Genomic DNA, 14,743 nt, shown 5'->3' on the forward strand with positions numbered 1-14,743 from the left:
ACTGACAGAAGCGAGGCTGCCAGACACTGGCGCCACCGGGCCCTCTGACCACCACCAGTAGGCATCGGGTGAAGTGTCTTGCCCAAGGACACAACAACCGAGGCTGTCCAAGCTGGGGCTCGAACCGGCAACCTCCCGAGTACAAGGCGAACTCCCAACTCTTGAGCCACTATCGCCCCCTAGACAAAGGATGGTGAATACGGCGCTCCCAGGGGGAGGAAAAAGAGGAAGACCTCAGAGAATATTCACAGATGCAGTACAGGAGGACATGTAGAGGGTTGGTGCAACAGAACAGGATGTTAGGGACGGGGTGAGCTGGCAACCCTTAAGGGGAGCAAGCTGGAAGAAATAGAAGTGTAATTTTCTTTCTTGACAGAATTGGTGCTTCCAGGCTTCAGTTTGCATACTTGAAGCCTTTGTACAGCTCCAGCTGCCTCACGCAAACAAATTTTCAGCTTTGAGTGAGAACAAAAGCATGTAAGGCCACGTACTGCTGAGTGCAGGTATACTCCTGTTTTTGTCACTGTAGAGAGTGCTGTTCATGCACGCCTATAAATTATGACCGCTTGTACAGGAGCAATACAGCTAGTGTAAAAAGTTCCCGCTGTCTCCCATTTGTAACTTCACATTGTTTCATGCCACATTTATCCCACAGCAGCCGTCAGTGAATAGTTCACATGCAGACAGGCTCTCTAGTTTTGCTTCAGGTGTAAAAAGCTCCTTTTTTTTTGCTGCTTCCAGGCACTTGCATCTGTTCGCTCCATCAGGTTGGCAGTACTGTCAACTATTAGGCAAAAAAGTTTTAGAAAGTTCCCAAGAAATACAGTGTGAAGGAAGCATGTGATAACAGTAACAGAAAGGTTAAGAAATGAAAGTAAACTAAAGAAAAGAGTGTGCTGCTTGGCATTTGCAATGAATTTACAGGCTTGTCGCTGCAAACACTGCAAGGTTGTGATTGAATGGGATTAAGCTGGTAATTACATGCAGTCTGTTTGTGATGATACAGCGATTAACTCTGATAAATGAGGGAAAATCCCCAAACAGCCTGTTGCTTTCCACATACAGAAATTTACATTAAGTAGGAGTTCACATGTAATACTAATATTTAGAGTCCATCCAGAAATCAGAGATTACAAACAGGAAATCTTTTTTTTTTTGTTACTCTTTGTCTTTTTAATTGACTTCCCTTTTTCTACTTGATAAAGTTTGTCAGAATATCAGTTACACTGTGATTTCTGTGTTTGCAGCTGCTTAAGAATGACTTGAATTGTGATGCATTTGCCCGCCCCCTCATCAGTCTGTTGATGTGCATCAGATCTAATGCCAAGGCCCCGAAGAGGGAGAGAAAGCAGCGAATTAAAGGCACAGCCAACCTTGTCTCGTAATTACATCTGAGCAGGTTGACCACATAATAAAGTCTCAAGCTGGCCTCTCCATCACTGCTGTCTCTTCAGTGGCTGTACAGAGGTGCAGTGTTTAACGTCAGCAAGATATTGTGTTACATCTGTTTTAATCATCTTCAGAGTGTAGATTAATTTGCCTAACGTGGCCATATTGCCTCAAAGCAACCATGCACAGCTGCACGTGTGTCCTCCTTCAGCTGACTGAACATTGAACTGCTGCATAGCCAAGAATTCACCTTTGTGACCGTATAAAGTACTGGTACACAATTCAAGACAAAGCATGGGGCTAATGGCAACTCTCTCTGTTTAAGTGCCAACATGAGGTGAAACACACTGAAAAATTATTACACTGCCAGAGAGTAACGTTATATTTAGAAATTAACTAAAAATGTTTAAATAACCACACGAAATCTTCATCTGACCTAAATCAGCTGAAGCAACAAGCCCCTTTTCCTTTGTGGTATTTGCTGATTTACAGTCAGATTTAATGGTGCACAGTGCAAAGATTTCTGCTAAAAGTACCTTATTTAGTCCAAATATGCTCTGTGTGCTTTGGCACCGACTCTTGGGCCAAGAGTTGCACACTTTCCTTTACTTTCCTAGCTGTTGCAACAGCTCTCGCCTCTCATTCAGAGGCTCTAGTTAAGTCGCTCGTTGTTCTTGTCACAGAAAAAGAAGCTGCTTGCTTTTAAACTTTTATAAACCAGAAGCTTAAAGATGCTTTGCCACAGGATGCATGTGTCTCTGCTCGCTTTGTTAGTAGAGTGTTTGTCTCTGAGTAATGTGTACAATATTTATTGCTACAGTAGCTCAAAGATCAGATGAAAGTGCTCGAGCCCAGCCGGAGATGATGACTGTGCCTCAGCAGTGATGACACGATTGCGTTGTGTGTTTCCTCTGGAGTGTTTCTGTAATGCTGCAGCAGCAATGCTCTGCACTCAGGGTCAGGGACAGCTGAGAGAACAGGAGTAAAGCACAGGCTTTATTTTCTGTCCTTAGGCACAGCTGTTACAGTACCATACGGCACATTCAAAGCATAAACCGGTGACAGTGAAGTTATTTCAGCGTTCCCTCGTCCTCTTTTACTTGCACTACAGCATGTAAGAAGCAAAACGGCAGCAGTGTGGTCTTCTTCTTCAGTGTGTTGTGCCTCTGCTTCTTTGATGAGCCCATAATGCACTTGGGACATCCATCATGCCCTACGGAAAAATGCCTCTGTAACCCATGCCTCTGCTTCTCCCATTATCTACAGCTGCTGCGCTGGGCAACTTGGTATCAGATCTGGCAGGACTGGGGTAAGACTTGACACACACACACACACACACACACACACACACGTTTGGTAAATTCAAACAGTTCAGTTGAAATTTAGAATCAGTCAAGGAAAGGAAGAGCCATTAATCTGATTGTACAGCAACACGTTTTCCACACAAATATACACAGATAATAATAATAATAATATTTATAAACAAAGGTCCTTTTCACATCACGTTGAGAAGGTAAAGGTTTACCATCATGTTGTTCGTGGGGCTAATTCAATAAATTGCTCACTTTTAACCAGTTACTGGCCCAGGCCCAGGGGTGTGGTTTGATTAAAATGGGACTGAACTAGGTCATATAGATTAAGTAGAAATTATTGTGTATTTAAATCCCTGAAAAATCCTTTCATTCATTTTCCTCCAATTTCTTCATTTTTATTCTGTTTCCTGTCCCAGAAACCCAGCAACAAAAACCCCATCAGATGTTTTTTCCCTTTCCTGCATAATCAAAATTAAAAGAATGAAATTAAGTAAAAGTGGATTAAAACACTGACTGTAAGGACTGATGAATTTGTACAGAGTAATTTAATGTGATTTCCTCAATAACAGCGTAATGATATAGGAAAGCTTGATGGTCATGTTTCTCCGATCCTTCCATCAGCTCATGCATGACTGTTTAAGCGCCTCCTTGTGGCCACAGAGATCATAACCAGCTTCCTGAGCTGCTTCATGAGCTCAACCAGTCCCATTACTTAATATAATGGAACACCAGGGTGAATGCAATGATGGCGTGCATTTATTCTCCTCCTTTTCAGTGTAAATCATACCCATGCATGGATGACAGAAGTGGAATATGCTGTTTCCTTCTGTTTCCCCTGTGATTGATTAGTCTAGTTCTTGTGGTCCATGTAAACACTCTCAGCAGGCACACACACGCATCCATGAGCGAGTGTGTGATTGCCGCTCAATCAAAAGAGGAAAGTGGAGCCCCCGTGGACGCTTTATCAAGGTGAGACAAGGCGTGTGAAGGCCATTTGTCTGCCTCAGAGTCTCAGTGGAGCTGCAGCAAGAGATTTTCACAGCAACGTTTGCGATACAGATTTTGTTCTAACAGGAAACGCTTTAGTGTCCACATAACGCTCGTCTTATAAATTACACTGGGAGTCGGCGGCACTTTAGTGGCTGCAGAGAGACTTCTTGCTGAGGTTGTAGTTGGACTCCGACTCTGAGATCCCAGATGACTAATTACTGCAAATATTACGGCTGGATTTCAAACTGTTTGGTTAACAGAAGTTGGCAAAATTCGTAAATAAAAAAATCCTGTGCATGTACTCGAAAATATGCACATGGCTTTCTGTTGGTGAGTTGGATTACAGCCACACTTTCAGACATTTAGTTCACCTGGAACAAGATCAGGCTTCCCATTCCCAAGCAGCATAGATGTGATGATGTTCAGCCTGGCTGCACCCCTGCCCAGGGAATCAGTCTATCAAAAGTTGCAGTGGTGATCATCTCATCAAAGTCATCATCCAACAAAGTACTGTGAACTGCAGCTTCCTTTAGCTTTCGTTTGTTGAAGTGCCTTTAAGTTTTATTTAATCAAGAACTGAGTTCTAAGAAAGCTAAGAAAGTTTTCCTTCTTAGCTGAATTCTGCTGGTTAATGTGCTTGTATGTACAGAAGATCCTGATTTGGTCATCGCGTTGGTATGCAGGAACCCACTGCAGCCAATGAATGCTTGTCTCTGTGTAATATATATATATTATATGCTTTTAGATCATATACACACAGAAAATTATATACTGTACCTTTTACCAGTATAAAGTTGTTTGGTTGATATCCACGTACACTGATATTTGATGTGCAGGAGTTGGTCTTCACTGAAAAGTTAAGGACATACTCTATGCAGGCTAATGAGTGTGCTGTAACACGAGTCATAAACACTCTGGACATTGCATCAAAAGAGCCTCAAACCTGCTGGTCCTCTGAGTTTAGTAACTCCCAGTTACTAAATTTTGACTATTATATAATCAAAGTGCACAGACGTAGCTGTCACTGCAGCATGTCCCTTGGCCAATGATGCTTTTTAGTCCTCATAATTAAGAGGAAATCTGCTCATTTAAGAGATACTGACTCACTTGTAGAGAATCTTCCGTGTGTGTGACTGTGCTGAACAACATGCACAACCGTTTCCACATATGTGCCAGTGCATACATATTTTTATCATGTAGGAGTTCATGTTAGGCCACGTTTGTAATGTTTCACTCCGTCTGAGTCTTTTAAGTATTTCGAAAAAACCTAGGAAACCATCTGAATCTTGCTGAACTCCATAATTGAGCTCATGAGTCATTCTGACCATTCAGCTGGTTATTACTAATGCTTCTGTCGAGTTTAGCCTCAGCTGTTTTAGGAATTTCTTACAAATGCAATGCATCGGTGGCTTTCTGGGGCAGACAAGGAAATGCACATTAGGGATCTTTAGGGAATACAGAAGTGGAGACGCATCCCCCTCCGTATCATGCCTGCATTTTCTACCTTACTCCTTCTGAATCCTGGAATAATCTGGATTATATTCCATTACCTTTCTTTAAAAAAAGTGGGTGAATGCCTGTGTGACTGATGCCTTTTGAACTTTACAGATTAACAATAGTGACATTTCGTCAATGCACAAAATTCTGTTTTTTTTCCAAACACAAGCTGAGTAACTCAACGTGATGGCTTTTAGTTCCTCCAGATGTAATTTTCCAAATGATAAAATGTATAACTGTGTTTTCTGGGGCTTGCAATGCACCCGGCTCATGTTTCAGCCTGCTTCTCACACAGTGAACAGCCTGTCTGTCTTGTTTTATGTTTTTTGGGATGAGCTCGGGCCTTTCAGTAAATTTCATCATTCCTGCATTGTGATTGCTGCAGTATTTTGTTTTGGCTTTCTTTTTTTTTAAATGCAGAGCTTATTTATTTTGCCCTCCGCTGTTACAAGAGCACGGGTAATTTGGAGTGAATTTGATCTAAAGCCGTGGATGAATGTGAAAGAAATTAGGATTGGGGCTCGGCGGTGAGACTGAATTTCAAAGAAGCGGAGAGAAAAACCAAATGCCACCCTCACTGCAGCTTACTGAGCTTCAAAGCTGTGGTCTCAATTACTTCAATTTAACCATCATTTTAAATGCGAAATAGAAGAAGAAAACATAAACTAGAGACTTAATGGCTACAGTGTATCCACTTGAGATGCTGTAAGAAAGAATATTGTCTAATGAATCTACTTATTCTCCTCATAAGGACTTAATAGCTCATCATCTGTTATGATAAGAATCAGTCCTATTTCCACTACTTCTGCTGCCCCATCCTGAAAGGCAGTGGGCTCGAAAGCACACCCCCCTGGACACAAATGCACAGGCAGACTTGCCTTTTTCTCAGATATGCTGTGTGCAGCTTATCGCTCCCCTAACAGCTCCAGCTGCAGCTTATTTGTATGTGCAGCCGACTGAGGATCCATTAGTGCCAGTGAGTGAAGCCGACCTGGGTCCAAATGTCAACCCATATTTCTTCCCTCACATTCAAAACCGCCTCACCTGCACCATATTTTACGTGCCTTGGCACATGTAGGGTCACATGACAGTGTTTCTGTCGGTTCCCTTCGTTTGCATATTAGAGTCCACTTCCTCCTCTCTAGCTTCAGCCAGATAATTTTCCTTTTTAATGACATTTGGCAGGCTGGCTGTCGCTTCATGTCCATTTTACACCAAAGTGGCTCTAACTGCTCACTGGAGCGTAGCAATGACCTTCTTGCTCTGTTTCCAGGATGGCCAACTGTAGAAATATTCCCACTGTTTCCAAGAGTCTTTTATTTCAGGACTATTAAGCCAAGTGTCTCTTTGGAAACACTTTTTTCCCAAACACACGAGCGGAAACCTGTCAGGTTGTGGACACATAACTGAAGCAGGAGGCACCTGAGCACAATCAGGAGTGCCACAGCTTTCAAGTTCAAGGTTCTTTATTTGTCACATGCATAGTTATACAAGTATAACACACAGCTGAGGCCCCCTGTAGGTGAATCATTTTCATTTCTGTCAAATGATAGAAATGAAATGAAAGGAATGAAAGGATGATATGGCATTACCCAGTCCATATCAGAATAGAGATCCAGCAGAAAGTTCTTGTTTCTAGTTGCACAGAATTCTTAATCCAATCTTACTCATTTTTCTACATCGTGGTGATTTCCGTGGAGCACTCTTTATCTGCTGCAATCCGTCATCGGTCCGTGATCTGTGTAAATCCACGCAAAGCCCTGGGACTGAGTTAATTTATACACTGTTGGAAGCTTCCTCTTTTACTCCATCTGTTGTTAGAGCTGAGGTTTGGCATCCTGCTGGGTTTATGAACATCAGCGACAGGAAGCAGACCGGAGCATTAATCTGTTGATTTATTTTGTCGTTATTAGCACCGACTCTGGTTGTTGTTTGCCTTGGTAGGGAAGTGTCATGTTAGCATGGGTTTATTGAATTATGATACGTAATGGAGAAAATTATCAACGGGGGGATTATTATATAAACAGAAACGATGCAAACACAAATAGGCAGCGGCGAATTCAATCTGTTACAGAAATAGCCGGAATCTTTTAACAAAACCAGCTTTGATGCAGTATTGGTTTGTGCATGCCACATTTTACAGAGTGAGACTTTTTATTTCACATAATGTTTCTTTGATTTTCTTTTTGTCACAATAACATTTCAACAAAATCACAAGACTTTGGTATTCAGACTTCATTTGATTAGAAGGTTTTGATGGATGATGTTTGTGTGTGTGCATGTGTGATATACAGCACTGTGCAAATATCTTGAGCCACTCCTCATTTCTTTGTATTTTTGCTTTCAATGAGAAAAATCACAAAACGTTTTTGCCCATATTTCGTTTTTCCATTTATGTCTGTGCTTTTCAAGAAGTCACTGCACCTATTTCCCATTTCCATAGCAAAATATTAAATAAAAGAGGGGTTGCTCAGGACTTTTGCACAGTACACTGTATATCAGGGATGGGCAACTCCAGGCCTCGAGTGCCAGTGTCCTGCATGTCAGGTGTGTCCCTGATCCAATCACAGCTGATTTAAATAGCTAAATTAGCTCCTCACCATGTCCTGAAGTTCTCCAGAGGCCTGGTAACGAACTAATCATGTGATTCAGCTGTGTTGACCCAAGGTGAGATCTAAAACCTGCAGGACACCGGCCCTCGGGGCCTGGAATTGCCCACCCCTGCTGTATATAGAGCGTTCTATCAATAGAATAATGCTGTCGCTGCAGTTTGCTGAACTGTGTTAAGTCCCCTCCTGTTTAATTCTTTTTCCATCCATCGGTCTCTCCCTCTCCTCAGGCTGGCAGGTTATGTAGAAGCGTTGGCGTCTCGGTTGGGGATGCAGATTCCTGACCTGAGCCCAAAACAGGCTGATATGTGGCAGACAAGAGTCAGCTCTCACACGGTGGGTATAGAAACAGTTACAGAATTTGCTCTGGTTCGCTCCCCCACTGAGCAGCTCCTGATGTGCGAGTGAAACCACTGCAAAAAAAGTGTTTCTGTTGCATTTCTGTGCAAAATGCACATCAAACCAGGACAGGCCTTTGCACGCTGACAACTCAAACGCGAGTAACACAAGTCTGTGTGACGGGGCCCAGCTTTCAAATGTCATAAAAGGAACTGGGACCTGGCGATCTTTAATATGCTATAAGTGCTGAAGCATGAAATATAATAAGCTACAGTGATTAGTCTGGCACCTGGCTGGTTGCTAAAGGCTGCTGTGGCTTGTGAAGAAATAGTTTTTAATAAATACAAGCCAAAAATAACATATTGGTCTTTGGAGATTTTTAAGTGTTTGCTTCCAACCCTTTGTTAGTGTTACAGTAAAGAGGGAAGGTGTGGCATGAAAAGCACCGAGCTCAATAAAAAATGACAATAAAGACCAATTTACAGTTACATAAACAACTTTTAATGCTCCAAGTCACAGTTATAAAAAGACAATTGGTTTTACATTTGTGCCTTTATTGAACCTAGTGAATTTTAACTCGCGCTGCAGGCTGGAGAAACCTGTCCACCTCTGTGTAAATGACTTCTCCACAGGGTTCGTGGATTCAGCGGCTGCAGTTAAGGAGACCAGATTGGAGATGTGGGTTGTGGATATGTCAGTTCGTATAAATTAAGGCCACTGTGTCTGTTTTTCAGACAGAAATCAGCTTTTTTCAGTAAATAAAGGAGTATAGGGATGCACAGAGGCTAAGAAAGCTGAGGGTGTTCATCAGACAGCAATAAGGCGGGCTTTCTGCAAATAAAAGAAAAAGAAATTTGAGGGTCTCTCAAGGATTTGCCAACCTGCAAAGATCACACCTAGAGAACAATATGCAATCCTGAAATAAATGAAGAATAATCCCACGGTAACAATGTGCAGAAATCCCTCCATCTTTGCTAAAATCTTTGTTGTCTTCTTCCCACCCGCAGGGTAAAGCCATCGGCGTGGGCATCGGCTGCATCCTCGGTATGTTTCCCCTCCTCTTCTTCAAGGACGAGGATGAGAAGAAAGAAGGCCAGACGGAGGTGAAGGAGCAAACGCAGTCGCCACCTGCTCCAACAGAGAGCAGCAAAAACTGAGGCGAGGCTAGAGACAAATACTATTCAGAATCCGTTTGAATGCTTGACTTAATCTGACGCCGACTGCTCTCGCCTTGTGCGCTGGAGCGTATGGTAATATCAGTGAACTCCATACGGTCCAATCGCACGGCTCAGTCGAACTATCTGAGGTATTCTGAAGAGGATTTTAGATAATATTCGATCACAAACTCTGAACTTAAGCACAGGAGGCTCGTCATCTCTCGAAGAAACGACTGCTGCTACCTGATCCCGTAACCTCACTTCGTCTCGACTGACCGACACGGTCATTTGTCTAAGACACCTCCTCTTACCTCTGGCTATAGATGGCTAGATCGCATATAGGTTAACTGACAGCTTCATGCACCCCCTGAAATTATATAGGAGAAAACCCAGTTAGAGCTCAGTCGTGTTATAAAGTTCTTGTTTTCTGTCAGAAATCTTGAAAACCTTACAGGGAAGACGGAACAAAGTCAGTTTAGTGTTCCAGATCAGCCAATGTTTAAACACCTTTTCCGTGTTTCCCTGTCAGTTTTTGGTGGTTATAAACCAAGAACACGGTGTCTTCAGTTCCTAAAACATGTAAGCTTCTGGATTTGAGCAAGTCCTGCCTCATCCACAGACCTTGACAACTAGTCCGCTGCAGGTGGTTAAGTCTGTAACACCTGAAAGCTTCTTCTTCTCTTCAGTGGTGCACTGCATATGCACACCTCTGCCAAAGGGTTCACACAAATCACTGAAGAAGTGAAATGTATTTAAAAGTCCTACAAAATATTTTAAAGAAGAGGCAGAGGGAGGAAGAGGCAGTGAACAACGATATGAAGTATAAACTGTGGATCACCTGGATCCTCTTTCCTCATTTGCACTGATCCTCCGGTTCATATGTCCACATTTGCACCCACTGGACGAAATACAATATATCCCCCTCAGAGGTGAGATGATATTCAACCTCTTCTGAAAACAGCCACACGTAGAGGTGGAGGTTTGGGGGGAGATGAATGTTATTTTGCATAACGTGACTGCTGTAGTGTTTTCATTTTGTGAGATTAACTGTTACGGTGTGTGCAGACGGGCTGCATTTCTTCCTGTCCCTCACTTCTATTGTGTGTTACTGCCCTCCGCTGGCCGATAGATGGAGATCTAGTTGTTTTCTTTCAACTTGGTGGACCTGCTACGACAACACCCCCCCCCCCCCCCCCCCCCCCACACACACACACACACACACACACACACACACACACACAGGCTTTAATTCGCCACAGCTCCCACAAACCTTAGCTGCTAGTCTCCCCCGGTCATAATTTCCAACTTTCCTCACATCGCTCATCACCCTGTAATTATTTTTCTGAATGATTCTCCTTCAGGAGCTGCACTGAAGAAGTGTTTAGAAATATACGAGAGGCAGCTCTGCGTCACAGCAAATGTATTTATTTTGTTATAATATTCAGACTGGTATTCATGTACGTTTGTATTGTGTTTCTTCTATATCTCAAAGGGCCGTGAAAATATTTATCAGCACAAAATATACCTGCGTGAGTATATTTTAGCAGCTTGAAGGACCCAGCGGCTGACCGCTTTATGTTACAGTCTGAACTCACTACGCTTGTTCTAAAAAGACTAAGGAGACCCTGTATACCCTGTATATGACTGTTTTCAATATTTACCGCGTGGGTAAGAGTGATCCTGAAGAATGATAATAATGAAGAAAATGAACGCGTACATATATGTAGCTAGGATTTTTGAGTTTTTTATCTTGATTGCTTGATATCCACCTTGCATGCACTGTTAATAAAAAGAAACCTTAATTTAAAAAAACAGTATGTTGTAAGGTTGTGCATCACAGCAGGATGACTCACTGGTGGAGGATAAAGGAGAGGTAAAGTACTCATGCTGGAATAAGATGCACAAGTTATTTAAAATAAATAAAAACTATTTTGTGGCCACAAAGAATCATGTGCTTCAATTTAAGATGGCTAGCGATAAACTTCAGTTGCTTAAAATTGGATTGTCTGTTCAAAGCAAAAAGGATTTTATGAAGGATGGGAAAGGTTTGCAGTAATAACAGCAATTTGCCTCTTTGAACCGCGCCGTTAAATGGCCTGTCCCAGGCTTTAAGGCTCTCTTCAGTGTGCCAGCCGCAGTAAAAACATATAATCTCAGTTAAAGTATGGTAATACTGCCTTTTCCTGGATACCATTTAAAATACACGACTGAAGTTATTGTGCTATTGAGAGCCAACAAGATCTCCAGTTCACAGAAATTTTGAGCTGCGATCTCTTTTTGTTGTTGTTGTTTTTTGAAAATAAGGTAGAAAAAAAGAAATGTTTGAATCCAGCATGCTGCAGTCAAATGCATGCATTGAGGATCTTTTTTGTTTGACGTTCTGGTGTTCCTCGAATGCTGTGAGTTGGTAAGTTGTTTAAATTCATTGCATTGGTACAAGCAGGAGCTGAGATCAGCTTCATCTCTCTAGGAAACTTCATTTTAGCCGAGAATAATCAGTTTGCCCAGTTGCTCCTGTGTCGTGATGGAGTCCAAGGGGCTGAAAAATTCATGTTTTGCTGTCTGTGAAGGTAAAGATGTGCTCTGTGCAACTGTATAAAGAATAGAACCATTAAAATAATCCTTAAATATAATGTAGACGGATAAAACTGGTGTAGATTATAGGAGTGTGTTGCTGTGTTTTGTTTCAGAATTGATCTGCTTTGATTAAAGTTGCGACCTGGCTGCAAACATCTTCCCTAGTGTGGACTTTGCCAGAATGTTCTGCATGAGGACGCTGTTTTTAAATGTATGTAATGTAAATGCATGGCCTGCAGCTCTTCAGCCATCAGGCTATCTGCAAATGATGATAAATTTTGCCTCTTCACACCAACGCAGTGGATGTTAAATCAAAGTATCAAGATGGAATTGAAGTGCAGACTTCCAGGTTTAATTCTCAGGGTTTAGCAAAAGTATTTCATTCACTGTTTAGGAATTACAAGCATTTTGAAAGTCATTTCAAAACTTTGCCTTTGGATCATTAACATTCTGTCAGCTTGGGAAAGTGAAGCTGTGCTTTTCTTTATGATCCAGGAACTTCCAGCCTCTCCTCCTTTTTTAATATCTCTTCCTACTCCTGTGCAAGCGTTTGGATCAAATAGTAGCAAAGATTTAGGAGGACTAGCACAGAATGCATGAACAAATGAAAGACAAGGACTGAGCCTGAACAATAAGTGGAGGCTTTTTCTTGTTTTATATTGTTCATTAAGGACAGTTAAATTTTGTTTTGTTATTTGTTTCGATGATGAAATGTATGATAATCTTTTCTTTTTTCATTCTGTAATTTGATCAAACTTCATAGATTAGTCATTTTTTCCTTTCATCCTGTACATTTTTGTAGCTTGTGTGGAAAACTTATCCAACTTGTTTACACATTTTTAGGTGACAGGTTGAGGATTTCTAAGAAATATGCAAACACTACAGCTGACTAAAAAAAGGTGCATACTCTCAACTTTTCTAATCCCTCTAGATGATTGGTTATATTTGCAAAAACTAGCTATGCAAGCATCCATACTTTTCTGATCAGCTGTTGTTGTTTTAATAACAGCTGAGGTATTTGAGTCTCTCTAAAATGAAAACAGGCAGTGTAGTGATTGTTCACTTCATTTTATACATGTTTGTTTTCCTCTCGTCTTGCCTCACAGTTGTCATTACGTGACTGAATTCAGGCAGAATCACTGCACACGCGCACACACACACACCCACACACGTCTGTGTCACATGGGAAAAGACGTGACACAAGGGACAAAGACGGAGCCCCTTTGAGAATATCATCCGAGGTTAAATTGCTGTGGGGAGAGGCGTCGCATGGAGAAGGAGAGCAAACTGTAAGAACGAACACAGCAAATGTTTTCTTCTGACATCAGAAATTGTTTGTTCCTAAAAGAGGTTTTACAGTCACATCTTCAGAGCACAAAAACAAAAAGCGTCTTCGTTATAGTTTATAATAAACCTGCAACAGAGTTTCATTCGAGCTTTATTTGTTACTCAGACTTTCCTCCACACAAAACACTAAAATGGAGCACTGGTGTAATCAGAAAATCTCACATTCTCACAGTCAGTACAATTAGACAGCAAACATCATCAAAGCAAATACAAAAATATCTTCAGTATCGGTATTAAATCATTTAAATAGCTGCTCGTCAACATATTCATACTGTAAATCTGCCCCTCTGCTCGTCTTCCTGCTCTAAAATCACAGCGCCGACACAGAAACCCGTGGAGCCACAAATATGTTGCCGGGTTAATGAGGCCTGTGGGTACCAAGTGTAATACACTCACACTTTTTAGACCCAAATGTACTCATGTACGTTCAAAGATTACCATATTCAAAAAAAATTTAATAGCATTTTTAACTTCCTTTAAAATACCCTGGTATGTCTATTTTTTAAGTGTTAAATTCATGCTTTCTCCTCATCCCAAGTTTTGTGAAGCAGCTGTAACATCACCTGATATGTCAAAAAGTCAAGCCTCAAAGCAGAGCCTTAATAAATTTAAGGGTTTAGTCAGTATGTAAAAAGTGAGCCAAAGAGGCGAACATTTTCTGTCGTTATCAAGTTTAGATTAAATTCCAACACGGATAATAAAAAAACATTAAGATTGTTCTTCTAACGTGATTAAACGTGATGCACTAGGCAACTTGTATAATGCATTGTAAGACATTTTCAAATGTGATGCGCATTTTCTTTACAAAACAACATCTTGCACTGCAACTCGTGTTATAACAAACGTATTGAAAAGCTATCACATAGCTTGCAGACAGCACCATTAAAGAACAATCCGACTGTGCCACCTTTAAAACTACTAATGCTCCAAAATCTGTAATCAGTCCTAAAATTTAAAAAAAAAAAAAAGTACTGCAAAATAAATTAAAAAGGCAAAGGTGTCTCGTGTTTACAGTCTGTAATCTGCACATTAACTTCTAGTTTTTCAGCATCATCTGTGCAAAAGGAAACGCTTGTGCAGGGAAGAAAATGAATTCTGATGCAACGCCATCGTGTCACATGGAAAAATGGCTGTTTATGTCAGTCAGATGACTTTTCTTCATGACTTGGCTCAGCTCAGTTCACACAACCACCAGATGTCTCTGTTAAATCAAACCTCCGCTGCTACAAAGAATCACGGAAACATCACTTTTTCAGATCATAATTTCCATTTTGAGCCTTTTCTCAGCTTCCTTGACATTTTGCCAACAGGGACTGAGCACTGTGCACATTAACTACCTTCACTTTTGTCACTGTTAGAGAAAAGGGGACTTTCAGTAGAGGAATAGATCAACTTTACTAATTTAACTATGGGAAGTGTACTTTGGCTTTCAACCAACAGGGGCAAAAGATTTCATTTTATTTCTTACCTTTTCCTTTTTGTTCACAGGGACTGAAGCCAAGAAATATAGAAACTATAAAATACT

General features: G+C 41.2%; 1 protein-coding gene across 1 annotated transcript in view; it reads left to right on the top strand.

Annotated features, from left to right (window-relative positions):
* Positions 1 to 11,106, top strand: part of LOC113031686 (transmembrane protein 65-like) — a 38,929-nt gene extending 27,823 nt beyond the window's left edge. The window contains exons 6-8 of the mRNA XM_026183984.2: positions 2,656 to 2,698; positions 8,029 to 8,134; positions 9,145 to 11,106. Of these exons, the coding sequence (XP_026039769.1) occupies positions 2,656 to 2,698; positions 8,029 to 8,134; positions 9,145 to 9,294 (299 nt within the window). The 3' untranslated portion in view covers positions 9,295 to 11,106. The remainder of the gene's footprint in view (positions 1 to 2,655; positions 2,699 to 8,028; positions 8,135 to 9,144) is intronic.
* Positions 11,107 to 14,743: the final 3,637 nt, after the last annotated feature.

Source organism: Astatotilapia calliptera, chromosome 11 (assembly GCF_964374335.1).
Source record: "Astatotilapia calliptera chromosome 11, fAstCal68.1, whole genome shotgun sequence".
NCBI classification, from domain to species: domain Eukaryota; kingdom Metazoa; phylum Chordata; class Actinopteri; order Cichliformes; family Cichlidae; genus Astatotilapia; species Astatotilapia calliptera.